At 40.4% G+C, this 19,928-nt stretch overlaps 1 protein-coding gene across 8 annotated transcripts in view; it reads right to left on the bottom strand.

Moving 5' to 3' along the window:
* The window catches only part of DLG2 (discs large MAGUK scaffold protein 2), a 2,041,254-nt gene that overhangs the window by 141,683 nt on the left and 1,879,643 nt on the right, over window positions 1–19,928 (bottom strand). For all 8 annotated transcript variants that reach the window (XM_073808350.1, XM_019948680.3, XM_019948679.3 and 5 more), the window contains one exon: window positions 8,936–9,050. In XM_073808350.1, coding sequence (XP_073664451.1) covers window positions 8,936–9,050 — 115 coding nt within the window. The remainder of the gene's footprint in view (window positions 1–8,935; window positions 9,051–19,928) is intronic.

Here is a 19,928-nt window from a genome sequence, read left to right as displayed (position 1 = left end):
TCAATAAGTACTTAAAGATTTCCTATAATGTGTCTGGCTCTGTTTCAAATGCTGAGATGAAAGGACCAATGTCCTGAGTTTATTCCCTTGTTCCTAACCGAATCACATGATTTAGGGTGGAGATTCCCTCAATTTTTCCATGCCCTCACCTCTCACCTGTTCTCTCCTGTCAACATTCTGTGTTGTGCCTTTTATTGTTCTGCCCTCTTTGTAGCTAGAGCTGTTCAGATTGTTCTTGGAAGTAGTAATTTTGGGCTAACAGGCTACAGTACCTCCTCTGGAGATGTGAAATGTCTGGAAGTATGAATACCATGGGGCGGGGGTGAGGATCAGAACCCAGGCTGGTAGAGTGATTCTTCAGTGCCTTCAGGGCAGAAAAGACGCCCTATTAATCTTTTTATTCCCCAGGGCATAGTAATAGCATAAGGTAGATGGTTGTGGCTCTGAAACAGTTTTCTGGATGAATGAGTGAGCAAGTGAATGAATGAGGGTCTGCCATTAATAAAAATGATATCTGATTCTAGATCTTGGGATAGAGGGATAGATAAAAAAAATGTGATGGTCAATGGTAGGGTCATCCATGGTACTACTGTCTCTCTTTCTATAGAAATCTAAAAATTAAAAACCTTCTAAAGTCGGGGCCAGCCTATGATTTTAGGTGAAGGAGAAACCTCCTCCAGATCCCCAATGACCCCTCCTCCATTCTATTTCTGGCACAAAATTAGCTGCCTGAAGACAAAGCCTTTTGTTCCACAATTAAGGATGCAATTAAAAATGCAAATGCCTGAAAGAGTGCACATAGTGCTAATAAGTCTCAAAGTATACATGAAGAATCAAAATCTATTCCGCTTTAAAGGAGGCACCAGCTTAGGAGGCAGGCTCTGAATAATGGAAGGAGTAAAGGTCCTCCCCTTTACTTAACGGGCCCATCTGGCAGGCTCTTTCATAGACTTAGTTTAACTTAATCCTAACAACAAGTCTGTGAACCAGGTATTATGTCCATTTTACAAATGAGAAACTCAAGTTTCAGCAACTGAGCAACTGTGAAGTCTGGATCAGATGCCAGGTCTACCCTGAGGAAGTCAGTATAAAGCATAAACCAAACAGAAGGTCTATCAATATGAATGTAACCTCTGCCCCTACAGGATTAACTTCCTCCTCACTGTACTGCAGTACAGTGGGCATGGGCTCCAGTGAGAGACACACCTGGGTAGAGAATATGGCTTGGCCACGTAGCACCATGTATAGGTTATTTTTCCTTCTACAAGGTTCCTCCTCTGTAGAATGGGGATAATAATCATAATTATGTCATAGCACTGTTTTAAGGCTTAAACAAAGTCAGGAGTAAAGCACTGGTACACAAGCTCTGGCCTCTCAGTGTGGTACCAGCTGCCTACCCTGACTTTGCAATGCCCTCTCCAGATCTCTCTGGCTTCCCAAGTCTAGACTATCTCCAGACTCTCTGCCTCATTTTGCAGGTACCTGGTCATGTCTCCCCCAATAAGATTTTAAGAGAGGTAAGAAACTCTGAATCCAAGGTGCTATAATACATTGTATTTCTGAAAGAATAAATGATAATTTTGCCAAATAAGAATATATGAGTGACTGAATGAATGACAGGCAGTAAAAATGCCATTGTAGGCCAGCGCTGCGCCAAGCACTGGGCAGGGGATGCACACAGGATTGAGACATGTCCTATGGGGACGGCTGCTGACAGCATGTTGGTCCAAGGTTGGAAGGGAAGAAGTTCACAGATTTCATGGCTTTGCCTTAAACGACCTGGAGAAATCCATAGCCAGGTGAAGTTGGAAGCAGCTTTGCACTGGAGCAAAGTCCCCTGACTGGCTTCATTCCACATTCTTCCTTTGTATCCCCAGGTTACTGACCAGCAGTACAGTGGGGGAAGGAAGTAGAGTGGAAGGATATGTTATTGTTTAAAGAAGAAGAAGAAAAAATACCAGGGTCTCTTACTTATATGATGAGGTTGCTTTCCCCTCCCACCAAAATCAATCAGGTAAGAACATCTTTCCTCTAGAATGAAAACCCATCAGGATAAAGAATCCTGGGTGAGATACGTTTGCTCAAGACTTGCTTCAATGTAACTCCCAGCCCTATGTCCCTAGAACAGGAAGATTAAGGGTGCCGAGAACGAGAAAATGGATGAAGTTCACCCTGAACCCAGCCCCTACCCCAAGTCCTCTTGCTAAGAGGGTACAGGCTGTGTGTCATGGTCTAAATGTATTATTGAATTAGGCCTCAGTTGAAAGAGGGTCACAGAGTTCAGCAGGCAAATGAAGCAGCCTGAAAGGCCCTGCAGAGCCCGATGTGTCCTGGAAATCCCAGTACCAGTAGGTAGTTCCTGCGTCCTCAGGACACAGCCAGACTCCACACACTTGGTATTGGGTTTCCGTAGGACTGACTGCTCAAAGGTCCTGGCTTATCTTCTAATTTTTTTCTTTCACATTTGTATAGGAAAGAGAGTCTAGGAATTAATTCATCCAACAAATATTTACTAAGAAGACTTTCTTATGCCAAGCACTGTGGCATAAGGCACTAAGGATATAGTAAAATTAAGACATTAACTGGGATTTGCAGGTCCAGTATTGATGGTATTGCCATTTCAAGGAGCTTTCCCATGAAGCTTTAATAAAGACCAGAGTGATCACTATTTTCATAGCTGAGTTTTAAATACCAGTGGTCTTCTGGGTAGATTTCATTGTAGGAAGCCTTATAGGCATAATGTAAAGATTAAAATAGGTTAATAACTGCAAGGCATATAACACATGAGGTATCATAAAAGGACAGTTACAATGATCTACATACTACTTGACAGTACGACTTGACAGTTATAATGATCTACATACTACTTGAATTGCCTGCAGATATGTACAATGAGAATCCTGAGGGAAAGAGGTCTGTGCTCTTACTCATCTCTGTATCCTTAGCATCTACGGCAGGCTGGTATATTGTAGGTAAGTACGTGAAACCATGTTTGTTGAATGAAAGAATCGATGCCCTAATGAATCTATGTGTAAAAACATTATGTTAAACAATGGGGCAGGAGGCAGACCTCAGCATTTGTTATATTATATAGCCTTTGAAGCAAAAACTGTCAAGGAAAGTAGAAAGTTTGAGTTACCAGTTTAAAATGTGGACTTCGAACCACTGTAAAAAGAAGAAAATCCTTCAAATTCAGAACAGAAAACCATGAGCAGAGGGCTTAGAGTAGCTGAAGAATGCAGAGGAAAAATGGAAGAAATTGTGAGGATAGGGACGCTGATAACACCCATGAGGAACTGGAAGGGCCAGGTGTAAGCAAAGCAACCCTTTCTTCTTAGCTGTGTCTCCAACTGAATTCTTTTTAGATTCTGTCTCTGGACAGACCCTTGTGGGGGATGAGAAATGCCTGATGAGTTGGCACAGCTGGGCACTCTGGAGCCATAGAATCCTGGCCTTTCCCGTTGGCTTTCATGGGGTCTAGAGGACTGAAAACATAAAAGGTCTCCAGGAAGTCTATCCTCCTTCCCTTGATGAAGGAAAGCCAAGGCACAGGGAGACTCACCGCTGCTGAGAAAAGTGTCTCCGTTCACAAACAATTCTACAGTCTCTCTGTCCTGCAGGGGACAGGCTGCCTTTCTAATAAATGATAAACACCACTGACATTAATCAATTGCTTCGCATGTGCCAGGTATTTAAATTCACCATTTTACTTTATCCTCACAACCACTTTGTGGTATCTTGTTACTAATTTCACGGATAAAGACGCTAAGGACAGAGAGACTGACCTGTCCAAGATCACTGAGCTAGTAAGTGGCAGAACCAAGATTCAAATGTTTGTCTGTCTGGCACAATGCAGCAACCGTGCTCTTAAATAAGCATTGTTCTCTACTGCCTCACACACAGGACCTGAATGTCTGGCTCACGTCCAGTCCCATTCTGTGAGCTTGGGGGCAAATATTTACCTTCTCCGAGTCTCACTTTCTTCACCTGTAAAATAGAGGAAATATCCCCTGATTCTTCGAGGTGTTGAGAGAATCATACGGGGAAATATATATGGCAAACACTAACATAATGGGTGACCCACAGAAGACGCCTGACAAACGTTTCCCTCCATTTCTACTTCCTCATCTATGCCAGGGAGAACCGCCTTCCAAGCTGGCTAGGACACCAAGGGTCTGGGGATTCCAGAGATGCTAACTGTAACGTAGTGAAGATGTGTTCTCCTGCCTATGTACTGTGTCATCTGCCTGGAATGCTCCTCCTTGTTTACTCCATCTGCAAGCTGTAGATCACAACCCATTAGTGAGTTATTAAACCAAGTTAATGAGTTGTGACCTTCACTTTTTTTAAAAAAAGAGGAAGACAAATAGAACGGAAAATAGCAAAGTTTACTGTACATTAAAGGTACACTTTGATGAAATTCTTCTTTCAGCTTTATGTGCGTATGTATTTACTGGGCCATGATGAATAATGTATTTCTTACTTTGAGTAAAAAGGTCTGAAGGCCTCTGGATTAACTCATACAAAATCTTCAAGAATCAATTCAGATATCCTTATATAAGGCAGCAGTAAAGATTCTCGGCCTCTCTAGAGGTAACTTTTCACACCACACTGCATTGTGATTGTCTTCCCCTCAGCTGTCCCCCCCACTAGATGTGAGTTCCTTGGGGACAGGAAACATGACTTCTACTGCTGGGTCCTCAATGTCCATTATAGGTCCTGGCACAGAATATACACTCAAAAAATGCTTGATGAATGCATAAATAAATTATAGTAACTGACTAAACATAAATTCACAAAATGCTCCAAATATGAAGCAAACAAACAAACAAACAAAACCTAAATTCACAACAGAAAGCTTATTCACTTGAACTCTCAAAATCGGTACCTTTTATTAACAAACGAACATGGGCCAAGTTTCTCTTTTATATTCTTTCCTGTGACCTTTCACTCCCCATTGGTGGACTTACCTGCTTTTCTTTCTTCCCCTCTCCATTCTCCCAGTGTCCTGGGTGCTCTTGCTCTCTTTTATCAGAAGAAAGGATCTCTCCTTAGCCATCTGCACTTCTGTGTGAATTTAATCCCCTGTATCTCTGACCTTTCTTCATAGCTTTTAGATATAAAGGTGCATTCCTATTAGTAGCAGGAAAAGCCTTGTTCTGCTATAGGGATGCATTTAACAACTGATAAGAAGACGGGGAGTGCATATTTTAGAGCTAGGGAGACCTCAACCTGCCCATATGGAGAGCCCCAAAGTACATGCAATGAAACCCGAAACCCCGTATTCCAGTGGTTCAGGAGCCCAAGTGAATCTATGGCTGAAGAACTGATAATGTACTTGTGGAGCATTTTGAAAAATACTTTATTCAAATTTTTAATATTTTATTTACTTTTAAGGTTCTACAACTACATGTTTCACAATGCAGGAAATACACAATACGCATGGCCCATTAAATCAAATAGATGCAAATCACTGGCATACAACACGTACAGTATTATCATTAGCAACAATCAACTCCATTTGCATGGCACTACCAAAGCACTTCAAGCACCTTACAAAAAAGATTAAAAGAAGGAAAATGATTACAACTAGATTGGAAAATAGAGAGGGCTGGCTCAAGTTTACAACACCGCCTGGCTCAGATGTGCTAGTTCCCTCCCTCTCTCTTCCACACTGTCGGGCAAATAAATCGCCACCACCAGGGAGGACCATTTCTAGTAGGGGAATGAGGCCAACTTCTGCAATATCCTGAGGAGATGCACTATCTTGGACATGGTCAGCGCAGGGCTAATGCTGGGAGTGTGAGGTGTGAGAGAGTGTGTGCGTGTGTATGTGTTGTGCATATAGGGAAGAGGAGGTGACTCCAAGGGGAAGGGTGGTTTTGTGGTGCAAACAAATGTTCTACTAAGTCAGCTAAATTGTTTATTACAGAACAAGAAGCTGCTTGCTTTCTGGTTTAGGTTTCGGCTTCATGGAAAAATACGAATAGTACTAAAGAAATCCCCTATGAAATCCCTATAGTACAGTTTATCCTGTGTAAAAACCCCAAAGAGGTTTCTGTTTGAATTTCTCCTCTCAGCTAATCTACTCCTTAATCCAAGAGTCGGCCACTGTGCTGATGGAAGCACACTGGGATTCATGGCCAAAGTGCGTTCAACAGCTGAGACGCACAAGCTGTCCCCTGAGCAGGTGGAGTGAGGTGGCACTAGGAGGTAGGACATCTAACTCTGCCACCAAATGGCTGTGGGGTCCCGGGCAAATCCCTTCCCTCCTGGGGCCTCAGTTTCCCCTTCTGCAAATTAAACAGTGGGCCTGGTGATAGCTAAGGTTCCAGCCCTAGAATTACATAAAGCTGAGCAGAATAAAGAGAATAATACTCCAGGGTGTCATTCTCAGATTAAAGAGACATGCTCATCATCTGATGTTTATATAATCAGAGAAATTCTGTTACTGATTTATTCTGAGACAGCAACTAGTTGACTTTCTAAAATAAGCACAATCAACTGGCACTAGTTCTATTCAAGCGATCTGGATGAAACAAGCATATCTATGAAAATCCTATAGCTAAAACTGGTGTAAAACAAACAAACAAACAAACATACTTAATCATTTTTAGTAAGAATCCCCTTTAGGCCTTGCCATTTCATTTCATTTTATTAATTAATTTAAATTAATTTATCACATTGCATGAGAACAAGGCCAGGGGATCTTGTAAGTTCTTTCCCTCTGATTTTACTCTATTCATGGTTCATATCTTTTTCCAATTCTATGCCTCTAAAAGTCATTTAGATACTGAGGTCAGCCCTCTACAACACACTTTTCGTATCTTGTGAAGAAATAATTTGGGAAATTTCCCATTTAGTGTCAGCTATTTTTGAGCCTCATTTAAAAGTAGTTCCTCCTTTCAATATGACCTCCAACTATTAGAATGTTAACAAGGTAACATTCTTTATTACCTTAAGTCTTCATCTCTTGTATGTTATAGTTTTATTTACCATTTTAGAGAATAAAGGTCTGATTCTGAGTAACACTATTATTTCAAATAAGTCTATTAGTCTTACATAATAGCATCATAGCACTTCATTTAATTTTCCTAATCCTCCACAACTTAATTAACAGGAGTAAGCTATTACCAGTATATTTTTGGCAAACTCCTTCTAGTACATTGACATGTTTATGCATTCTATTTTTTAACAAGATACCAACAATATGGTAATGTTTCCTTCCAGTTTTATTCTATATAACCATTCCATTTTTATTAGCTGATTTATCTCTAACCTACTAACCTAATTGGCTTTTCCTAATTTGCTACCCAAGACTAAAACATTTCAAGATTAGAAAATATTTTATATCACAAAGAATAGCAATACAACACAAGTAAGGAGAACAGAAACAGCTACTTTCCATCATATTTGTGATGTCACTACAAGACATGTTCTAGGGTGGTCCTCAACAGTTCCTTTCACAGATTACACAGAAATGTATCAAAATAATCTTCCAAAACGCAGTTGAACAAATTTGGGACATTGATATTCTGGGTTTTTTTTATTTTAAATCTCAGGACTTCTGAGGTACTGGAACTCCCTGGAATAAGAAGGGACTCTATGCTTGTCAGAGAGGCCAGCAAATCAAGGCCTTCGAGAACCTGCCGCCTTCTGGAATCCTGCTCCCTTCTTGGCCCTGCTGTGCCTACCTAATACACACAAAAGATAACTTTATAGCCAAAGAGGAACCAACAGGACAAGTCAATCCAAGTACATCAATTAATGTCTATAACATGCACCTCATGTCAAGAAAAGACAGTGAAATTTCAGATCAGGAGGATATGGCCCTAGGTGGGAATCAGACCAGATCCTGAGGGAGAGAGAATACAGTGAGGATGGGCATGGTTCCTCCACTGATACCTGGATTCATCTGCACCATTAACTGGACATCACTCTCCCCCTCTGGCTGTTAATACTTACATTATTATTATTGTAAGTCATCATTCTTTTTAATTGAATGATAGTGGAATGAAGAATAGTTTCCAATTGGAATTAGGAAGATTTTCCTAGATTTTATGAAAAACTAGGAATTAATCCTTTAATATGACATAAAATCCTTAAAGAAATATGATGAATTATTTTTAAGAAACAACTGGATACTTCAAATTCACTGAGTTTTTACAGTTTGCAAGTGTACAGTTTTCTGGGGTTTTTTTCAAGTGGAGTCAGCACTGATGAAGTACATTTTGGGAAGAATATAGAAGGCTTATGCTAAGAGGTGAATGTTATAGTTGAGTGATGATGGATCTTACTCAAGAGTTAACTATGGAGATGAAAGACCACAGGGCATTTCAAGTTCAATCAATCATCTTTTTTTCTGGTAAATTAATGAGTTTTGACAGGCAAGGAACAAGTAACTTTTGTGGTTTGAGAATCAACTGGTAATGAGATGCCACAGAAGAAAGTCATTCTCCCAAGACTTTAAGAAAAAAACCACATAGCTCTTTGAGAGAGTACTTCTGATTTCCAATCAATACACCAAAGTTAATGCATAGATGTCAAGCAGGCCAGGAAGCAATATGAGAATATTTTCTTCCCATACTGATGGTAAGCCAATGTCCAGGGCTTTGGCCCACATATTCAATTTAAGATGTATCAGAACTGAAAATATTTCTTATTATTTTTACTACAACCTATGCTAAGAACTTTACCCTGGATCACAACATGGTCAAAGAACTTGTTAAAAGCAGGGGCCTTTAACTAATTTAACATAATTAATAACATTTCAAAAATTTCTTCAAAATGGTTAAACTTAAGGTCTTACAGTGGTGTATTGACAAGTGTAGGTTAGTCAAGAACACGTGTCCCGTTGCTATAAGGCGTCGCCTTTGTCTCCCCAAGCTGATGGCTCACAAGTACAGATCACAGTAAGAAATACACTGTTGCCTACCTGACATAGAGAGAGCGTTTCTGATTGGTTCGCAGGGACCCGGACCCGGAGCTCATGCTGTGGTTCATCATCTGCTCTCGTAGGTCATGGATTTTGGCCTCAAATCGAGCGTAATCTGGGAATGGAAACGGAGGTGGCAAATTTGGTTCTGTGCCTTCAGCAAGTTAGAAATACTGCACACTCAAGGCAACCCTTCGTCCCTGCTGTTGGTCCCTTTGCCAAGCCACGGGGAGATGCACAATGCAAGAATGGAGGAACACAGAAGGTTTACTTTCATATTATTTATTTGAAGACATTCATCAGAGGGAAAGAACAAACCAGTTACTTCCCAAAACGTAACTCAAAAACATACCACCACCAAATCCCCAATATGTGAAAAGTCCATGGGGAGGAGGTGGGTGTTTTTATAAATGGGCTATACAAGGTATCCTTGTTGGTGATGGAAATCTTTCCTGTCTTGACTGTGGTCGTGGATACAGGTACTTGCACATGTGACAAAATGACACAGAACTCACTACACACACACACACACACACACACACACACATGATTACAAGTAAAGCTGGGAAAACTGGAATAAATTTGATGGATTATGTCTACGTCAACATCCTGCTTGTCATAGCATGCTACAGATTTCTAAAATGTTACCACTGGGAAAAACAGAGTAAAAGTACATAGGATTTCCCTGTATTGCTTCTTACAACTGCATGTGAATCTATAATTATCTCTAAATAATAGGATTAATTTAGAAATGAGAGGGTAAAAAACCCCAAAAGTTCATAGGATTACCAATAGTATAGGGGCTGAGGTGAGTCTCTAGTTACCCCCAGCCAGATAGACCAGAGTATCAAGTGTTTGGTGATGAACTGTGTAAAAAACGCCATTTAGGGCTTCCCTGGTGGCGCAGTGGTTGTGAGTCCGCCTGCCGATGCGAGGGACATGGGTTCGTGCCCCGGTCCGGGGGGATCCCACATGCCACGGAGCGGCTGGGCCCGTGGGCCATGGCCACTGGGCCTGCGCGTCCGGAGCCTGTGCTCTGCGACGGGAGAGGCCGCAGTGGTGAGAGGCTCGCGTACCACAAAACAAACAAACAAACAAACAAAAAAACGCCATTTAATTTTGCTAAGTTTTTCCCCCCGTGGGGGGCTCCTAGAAGCTGATTACTTGGGATCATACCTCAACTTTGCCTTATAGCTTTAATATAAAACATCACATGCCAAACTTCATCAATTCTAATACATACAATATATTTAAATCAGCTTCTCAGGAGATCAGGGTTCGAAAATAGTAAATCTATTTTAGAAATATTCAAAGAAAAAACATATGGGTCTAAAAAAATCAAGGAAATATAATTATTAAAAGATGCTATTTCATCACAGGAAAAATTTTTTCACCATATCAATCCAATAAAAAGAAAGAAAGAAAAATAGGTTTTAAGACACTCCGTAAAACAATGAGCATAGAAAAGGAAATGGCTTTTGAAGTTTCCATGTTCTTGATCCCAACTTGGTCTGTCACCTCCCTGGCACAACTGTGTCTTGCTTTCGGAGAATTTAAAGCATGAAGAATTTTCACAGAGGTCCTCAGTACATTTCAGAAAACAATGTGATTTTCAATTCAATTTATCCGTAACTTTTCACAAAAACAGGAATGACTAAATGAATATAATACAAGATGATCTACTTACAGTGTACTTCAAATTTTTTATAATAAAAAGTTCCATTAAATTTAAATTCAATTTACTGAATATCTGTTGGCTGTTGTGGCGTGGAATTTCATAAAGAAAATGATTTGACCTTAGTTTTCAATGATAGACAACAATGAATTCTGAATGTTAAATATTTTTAAAGTTTAGTGCTCTACAGACAACCCTAACTGACAGGAAATTTCTGGTGTTTAGGCGAAGTCTGATATTACCTAGATTTGGAAGACTTCCTGTTCACAACTTCTCTTTGAATAATTAAATCCTAAATGTTTAAATAAGCCGAATACCTATTTAACCTAAAATCTATTAACCATAATTTAAGATATTTATTTCATTTCATTTTAGCAGAGAGAGAAAACACTTATTTACAGCCATAAATATGATGCTATATGCAGATTTAAATCATTCTGAGCAAGTCATATTTTCTTGCCATCCTATTAATATCCAATTAATATTACTGCCAGCCACATGACAGATGCTGTGCTCAGGGCTTCATAAGCATTATTTCATTTCTTATTTAAATTACAAAACGAAGTCCATGGATGTTGTAAAAATGTGAACCATACAGAAAAACACAGAACAAAAAATGAGAGGTCCCCATCCCCCCTTCTACTCTCTCACTGCTGTCCTTCCCTATAGCGTAGCCTATAGGTACATAGCTGGCGGGTGCTGGACTTCCGCAGACATTTCTCAATTCATTTGAATATATACATACTCCCACACACATATGAGATCTTAATTATATATTATGCTCATGTTTTTTCCTCCCTTTTTAACAGTGTAACTTGGATCTTTTCCTACCCTCTCTCAAATAATAAGTATCATGTTTCTTAATACCCTTAATTACATTCCACAGTTTAGACTATAATTTATTTAACAATTCCCATATGACAGCCTTTGGTGTCAGACAGGGATCTTGGTGTACGTGAGCACATCCATGGCAGGTCTGTACAGCACCACAGCATGAGTATCAAAGCTTTGCACAGAGTCACACAGCCCCCATCAGCATTTTTTGGAGAAAATAATCTAGCCTGGAACACAGAGCTGGAACTCTCTGTTCCTTCTGAGCCATGCTCCACACTGTCACTAGCTAAACACCATGCATCGCCCCTAAGAATCACTCAATCTGCCATCTGTTCCCAGGACAACCCCTCTACCATTTGATGACTTTATTATCATGACAAAAACCTGAACTCCCACCTCCAACCATCTCCCCCCGCCCACCGAAACACCTAACTCAGTGCCAGTCCTCGACTACATACCGACACTTTGCTACTTTACTGTACTCATCACACCAAACTGCAGTCATTTGCGCCGTTGCTCACCTTCCCCATTAGATTGCGTTCAGCAAGCCTTTCCCTGTTCCTAACCTAGTGTCTGGTATGCAGGAGGCATTTAATAACAGGTGCTCAATAAACATTTTCTGAATGAATGAATAAATAATGAACGAGGAAGTGAGAGGAACTGAAATGAATTCAGTTCTAAAATGCCTGTAGGACTGAAATTGCCTGTTTTCAATATTAAGGCTTTTTTTTAAATGTAGAAAGACAAGATGCTTCTCCTCTAGGACTTTGGTTTCAAGGCTAATTATTCTGCCTAATTTCAAGGCTTTACTCCTGTCTAATTATGGCCACTCCCAAATCCCACTGTTGTTTTTACTATTCTCTTGGCAGTCTCTATGCTCTCCCCATCTCAGCCATGTCATACATTTTGGAAACAGTTCTCTGATACTTAACTTGTATGCCATCAGCACTTTATTAGGCTCTTCCTGTGTTCTCCTTACTGTATGGCTCATTAGATCCCCAAAATGTTTTCTACCATCCTTTTGAAATGTTTATTCTGCATTGTATTCTATGGTGTTTACATTCTCCACTGTGGATGGGGAGGTATTATATTGTGTGTTGTATTGTATTGTATTGTATTTGTCTTAACTGGAATCCATCTTGTTCTCAACTTCTCCACTTTGACAATCATGTTAAACACAAATCCTGTATTCAAAAGTGTTTATCCCTCTTTGCTCCTTTTTGAAAAATAAAGTTTTACAAGTAATTTCATCAAAGCAAAAACAATAAGATCTGAGTTTACAAATATAAATGGTGTGTGTGTATGCATGTGTGAGAGAGAGACAGAGACAGAGAGGAGAGGGGCTATGTCTCCAGCCTCTCATAGTTAAACAAGTTTAAAGTTAGAAATGCTCTAGAAATAAACAAGAAAGTAGATACATAAATTGTGAAGTATGTCTTCTTTATGCTTTACAATAGTATTGAAAACTACATTTTCAACAAGTTAAAAATCTAACACTACCACGTCCATTTAATCTTAATTCCCTCTTCTTTCCCCAAATGTTTCATTCACATCCATGCCCTCCCCTTTGGGATATTTTCCAATAAAATCCTAACACTCAGGAGAACATTCTAATGAGATTTTAAAGTGCTCAATCTTTATATATTCTAAAGGAAAATTCATGTTTACTGAACTGTGCACCTGCAATAGACTACTTTCTGTGCTGCATACTTAAAAATTATGTTATTTCTCCTAACAAAGCTCTGAGGTAAGCATATTATTTTAGAGATGAGGAAACAGGTTCAGAGAGGTTAACTAACTTCACCAAAGTCACAAAGCTTCTAGGTAACAGAGCTCCTTGGACATGGAGCTAGCATTCAACCCTGGATCTCTGTGAGGTCAGTCTGTCTCCATCACATCTTAGTACCTATTAAAACACCACAATCTTCCCTTAGAACCTAAGGTCTCCTCAATTCTCTACCCCTCCCTCCTAAAATCTCACTCTCCTTCCTTTCACCTACTGTATTATGTACATGCTGGTCCTCTCCTTTATTGTCCCATAAACTCCTTAGAGAGTGGGTATGCCTCACTCATCTCTGTTTCTCCAACCTCAAGATCTATCATTCCTCCTTCCCTACACATGGGATTGTACTAGGTGCATGGCATATAGTTTTGAAAAAGAACCTAAAGGAGTTTACTTCTTGAATGGGACACTGACAAGGAAATTAAGCAGGATAATGCTGAGGTGGGAAACTGCATTAAAGAAGCAGGACCTTAAGTCACTATGGAAAACAGTATGGAGGTTCCTCAAAAAAATTAAAAATAGAATTGCCGGGACTTCCCTCGTGGCGCAGTGGTTAAGAATCCGCCTGCCAATGCAGGGGACAAGGGTTCGAGCTCTGGTCCAGGAAGATCCCACATGCTGTGAAGCAACTAAGCCCGTGCACCACAACTACTGAGCCTGCACTCTAGAGCCCGCAAGCCACAACTACTGAGCCTGCACACTGCAAATACTGAAGCCCACGTGCCTAGAGCCTGTGCTCCACAAGAGAAGCCACTGCAGTGAGAAGCCCACACACCACAACAAAGAGTAGCCCCCGCTCACTGCAACTAAAGAAAGCCCATGAACAGCAACGAAGACCTAGCACAGCCAAAAATAAATAAATAAGTTAATTAATTAATTAATTAGAAAAAGGATTGCCATATGATCCAGCAATCCCACTCCTGGGCATATATCTGGACAAAACTCTAATTCAAAAAGATACATGCACCTGTATGTTCATAGCAGCACTATTCACAATAGCCAAGACATGGAAACAACCTAAATGTCCATCAACAGATGAATGGATAAAGAAGATGTGGTACATATATACAATGGAATACTATTCAGCCATAAAAAGAATGAAATAATGCCGTTTGCAGCAACATGGATGCAACTAGAGATTATCATACTAAGTAAGTCAGAAAGAGAAAGACAAATACCATATATCACTTATATGTGGAATCTAAAATATAACACAAATGAAACAGAAACTGACTCACAGACAGAGAACAGACTTGTGGTTGCCAAGGGGGAGAAGGTTAGGGGAGGAATGGGGTGGGAGGTTGAGGTTAGCAGACATAAGCTTTTATATAGGGATAGAAGGGATAAACAACAAGGTACTAACATACAGCATGGGGAACTATATTCAATATCTTGCGCTAAACCATAATGGAAAAGAATATAAAAAAAGAATGCATATATGTATAACAATCAGTTTGCTGTACAGCAGAAATTAACCCAACACTGTAAATCAACTATACTTCAATTTTTAAAAGTACAAACCCACTGGAAAAAAAAAGAAATATTACCTCTGGTTAGTTCGTTTTTCCCCTCTATAAATGATAAGCCATATTTTTTTAAATGTCACATTCTTGGGTATCGAAATCTAGTTGTTCCTGACTAGACATATTCATATTAGAATTATATCATTTGCTTTCACTTAGACATGATGAGTAATGATAGTAGACAGGGTAGAAAATTTGGATTATGTAGATATGGTCAGAATCCTGGCTCTGCCATTTATTAGCTGTGCATTACTGTGAAAGTTGGGCTCAATTTCCTCATAAGTAGGACAGGAATTATAACTGTACCTACTTCAAGACATGCTGGGAAGGTTACAACAGAGAGCTGATGGACCTAAAGGGTTGGCTCTTGGTAATTACTGACAATTCCTCCTGTTAATTTTCACATGTAATTCAACACCTATTCTTGTTCACTGCTTGCAGAAGTCATAACCCCTTTCTGTACCAGGTAAAATGGAAAGCTGTGTCTGCTCCCAGTACCCTCTAATACAGCCTTACTCTGCCTGTTATGAACTGATGTCTCTACCAGGCCAAAGAGCAATGATGGCCGTACTTGGGGACACCTGGCACCAGTGTGGAACTACTCACCTACTGGGCAACCACTAAATGGCTCCTCAGGGACCTCTCACAAATCCACAGTGATCTGGAGGTCAGGAGAATGATGCCCAATACCAAAGCTGCTGCCTTTTTCAGGAATATTAGTAACCTCATCCATCGGTATCATCTCAAGGCTTTAGCTACTGATGGACACTTGGATGGAGCAAGGGCAAGGGTGTGAATGCCATGTGCTACACATGAGAGAGGTCTCTGCCATATACCTGCTTCCTACACAATTTGTCAAGTGTGAACAAGGAGACCCAGAAGCAAATTCACCCCATCATCCACACAGGAAAGGAGGCACTGCCTCCTGTGAGGAGACTGGGGTTGTTTAATGCAATAGGATTAATCTGCATAGATTAAAGCTGAACAACTGCTCACACCTTCAAGGCTCGGATGCCAGCCTTGTGCCTGAGAGAAGAAAATAATAAGCTCACTGCGTTAGACTACAGCATGAAGCCATGGGCATGTCATCCTCGAAGTGAGCTGGTGAGTGGCATACCCTCCACAGTTGTGACCTCATTCAACTGTCTCATGATTGTCAGCTACCAGAGGAAGCAGTGAGCAGAGTAGGACAGGGAACTTTAGGCTGGGAGGCCAGCTTTAAACCTTAATCCTGTCGTTTACTACCAACACGGCCATGGAAAGTTTCTGAGCTTCAGTTTGCTCATCTGTAAATTGTGAGATTCCTCTCACAAAGTGGTGTGAGAATCAAAATGAGATTTGACATGAAGCATTTTGTAAATGTAAGATAGTTGTTTCTGTTGTTACTGTGATGGCCCCTCTTAAGACAAATGCATATCCAGTCCTTAGTCACACTAATGGGGACAGTAGCATCCTATTCCTATTTGCTCATTACGGATATGTGTGCAGCTTTAACAACAACTGGTAAATCACTGGGCTGTAAGCAGGATTCTGTACATCCAAGCAGAACAGGCTGCTTTCCTGCCAAGTTATCCACTTCCACACTCCAGGGGAAGCAGTCTGAAGAGATCACCTGCTGCTCACCCAAGAAGTGATGCTTTTACTATACAAACCTGAGCTAGAAGTCCTTGGTGGCTTATAAGCTAAGGAAGCCTGAGCTTTGGGGCACCTTCCAAGAGGGTTGGGGCAAATATCAATGGTGTTCAGTCTATTGGAATCACAATATTGTTTACCTGGACATGACCGCTGTTGTCACCAGGGCCAGGTAGAATAGTTTATACCTATTATTAGCATAGCACCTGCTCACTGTTCCAGCAATGAGATACAGGTGAGCAATTGTAAATGTTGCCATTTCTTTGGGGGAAATACCTTCCTTCATTTATTCAGCAAACATTTCTTCAGGGTTTATTACATGCCAGGCACAATGCTAATTGCTAGGGATACTGAATCCACTGGGCAGTTCTTTGCCTTAAGGAGCTCATACACAGGCTCGTACATAGCCTTTAATTTTCTGGTTCTTTGGGGTGAGTATAAAAAGAGCATCTGCCACTTAGATTTCCGCTCCTATATGTGAATCAAGCACTTTCTAAACAGTAATGAGATACCTTCGAAGAAGCCAATACAGTCAAATACATGTTACAATGGAGAAACTGAGGCAGGTTAAATCTTTGTGAAAGACTGTACGGTTACTGGTAGAGTGAGAAGAGCAACTAGGGTCTCAAAGCCGTACCCTGGAATCAATGTTCTGGATTTGAGTCTTGGCACTGAGTGATGTTGGGAAAATTCCTCAACCTCTCAGAGATGCTGTTTACTCCTTTGTAAAATGGGGAAATCTTTTCTGCACCTATACAAAGTTGTTCTGAATATCTAATACAATGTACTTCATTTTCATCTTTTTAAGCAGTATTGATTTCAAAAAGCAGTGCCAATTAATAATAGTCCTGGGCTTCCCTGGTGGCGCAGTGGATGGGAGTCCGCCTGCCGATGCAGGGGACACGGGTTCATGCCCTGGTCCAGGAAGATCCCACATGCCGCAGAGCAGCTGGGCCCATGAGCCATGGCCGCTGAGCCTGCGCGTCCGGAGCCTGTGCTCCGCGGTGGGAGAGGCCACAACAGTGAGAGGCTCGTGTACGGCAAAAAAAAATAATAATAATAATAGTCCTGTTTTTGGAGAGGGTGGACTCAAGACTCACTCAGATTTCACAAGCTGACATGTATGGGTGTAAAAGGGGGAAAATGTTAGCCTTATAATCAATGTAATATGATAAATAAAAGTGCTTAAAACTAGAAAATTCCAAACATATATATTACTGCTCTTTCTCCACTACTCTTTGTTTTTGCAAAAGATTATAGACAATTGTACTTTAAAAATTAAAAACTGTGAGACCATACTGAAAAGTACATTCTTCAGAAAAATATGAGACATGTTATTCTCCACTAGACTCTTAACCAAATAGGCATGTATAGGAGGATGGCCATAGAATACTGGTTATGTCTCAAGCCCAAGAAGCAATACTGTGTCAAAATTCTTTTGTATAATGAATGATACAAAAATAAGTCTATTTACTTGGAGCTCAGAAAAGAATCAAAAGTTACCATTTCACAACCTCTTCTTTTTTCTTTGCCCTGAAACTTCAGAGTCAGACAGGCACAGAAGAGGCCCCACCATGCAGACTTCCCTGCTGGCGCAGTAGTTAAGAATCCGCCTGCCAATGCAGGGGACACAAGTTCAAGCCCTGGTCTGGGAAGACCCACATGCCGCGGAGCAACTAAGCCCGTGCGCCACAACTACTGAGCCTGCACTCTAGGGCCCATAAGCCACAACTACTGAGCCCGTGTGCCACAACTACCGAAGCGTGCATGGCTAGAGCCCGTGCTCTGCAACAAGAGAAGCCACCTTTATGAGAAGCCTGCGCACCACAGTGAAGAGTAGCCCGCACTTGCCGCAATTAGAGAAAGCCCGTGCGCAGCAACGAAGACCCAACGCAGCCAAAAAAATAAATAAAATAAAATAAATAAATTAAAAAAAAAAAAAAGAGGCCCCACCATGTTACATCAACTTTAGAGACAGCTTTAGAGCTTTCAGACTCCGGCTGTTTTTCAGGTAGTCATGCTGGGAAGGGCTGCTGTTTTTATAGACTGCTATAGAAGACTAGCTTCCCTCCCATATGTGTATTGGCATGCCCAACTGCCATCAAGAGAGCTAACCTCTGGCTACTGGAAGGATTTTCAGCCTGTGGATCTCCACAATTCTGCCTAAGGATTTAATTAGCCTTTTACCCCAACTCCTGACTTATCTCTCAGGTTGCCATCCTGCTTCTGTGTTAAAGTGGTGACATGGAATTTTCCACTACCGAAGATTTACAGATGTTTGGCTTACTTCTTATCCAAACTACTGTGTGTGTGTACGTGTGTGTGTGCACGCGCGCGCTGTGTGCGACACACAGAGAGAGACGGAGACAGAGAGATGAAGAGAAAGAGATAAACAGATTCTAAACTAAATTCCCTAGAATCCAACTATAACTGGGAAACCTAGACAATAGGGTGAGTCTGTTATCTTTTCTGAACTCCACAAAGTAAGAGATCTCCAGCACTGAGCATTAAGAACTTAGTTATAGATGCCATGAAGGCAAGACATTGTCATGCTTCTTCTGTATCCCCAATGTTTGGAACAGAGTGTGACACATAGTTAACAATTAGTAAATGCTAATATAAATGTTTGCTAAATTGGGCAAGCTAAATAAAGACTTCTGGGGAAAAAAATGATCCTTTTGTTTGCTAAATCTACTACAATGTAGATCAGATCTTTTAGAATAATTTTTAATAATATACTGAATTAAGACATGTTGTTTCTCTCTCTCTTTCTCAGTAGAATTGGGGTCATTTGTTTTGACTAGAACAAGTTTTTGCACATCCTGGCTGGAGACCCTTTAAAGAGGTTTCAGGAAATGCTCAGGAATTCTTTAACGTGTGAGATGAAGTAAGTTTTATAGACAAACAACAGTCTGAATCCCCAACCAGCTATTTCGTACAATATGTGTGTAACTCTGAAAATCAGATACATCAAATTTCAATTTGGCTTCATGCCAGCTTTGTTTTATGGATTCATAAAGGCAGATTTTCTTTGATTATCAGGATTATTGCAAAGTGGAGTCAGCACAGAAACTTTTTGAATTTGGCAAAGCCTGTGTCTTCAGGCAACTGGGAGTAGCCTGGTATAATTTTTTTCTTTTTAAAGCTCTGAAATAAACAGGTTTCAACTTTAAATCTTAAGTTTCACAGGGTGGATTTTGTGCAAGTTATTCAACCCAGAAAATACCTGGTTTTCTCATATGTACAACAGAAAAACACCACCAGCCTCATCAGATTGCTTGAAAATTAAATGTGATAGCATTTGTAAATGGAAAAGAAAAAAGACTAAGGTCTCTTGAAGCTTTATATTCCTAATTTATAAAATGGGGATAACGTTCACACCCTGCTTATATCACAAGGTTGTTGTAGGATCAAATGAAGAAACAGATATAAAGATGTTTGATAAACTGAATACCATATAAAGTGATGATAACAATTCATAACAATATAGCCTTTTAAAAATTTCCATTCTGCCTGGAGTATTTCCTCAGTATCTGAAATTTGTCC

This window comes from Tursiops truncatus, chromosome 8 (genome assembly GCF_011762595.2).
Source record: "Tursiops truncatus isolate mTurTru1 chromosome 8, mTurTru1.mat.Y, whole genome shotgun sequence".
Taxonomy (NCBI): domain Eukaryota; kingdom Metazoa; phylum Chordata; class Mammalia; order Artiodactyla; family Delphinidae; genus Tursiops; species Tursiops truncatus.
The sequence above is the reverse complement of the archived record's forward strand: the minus strand, read 5'-3'. Positions and strand labels throughout refer to the sequence as shown.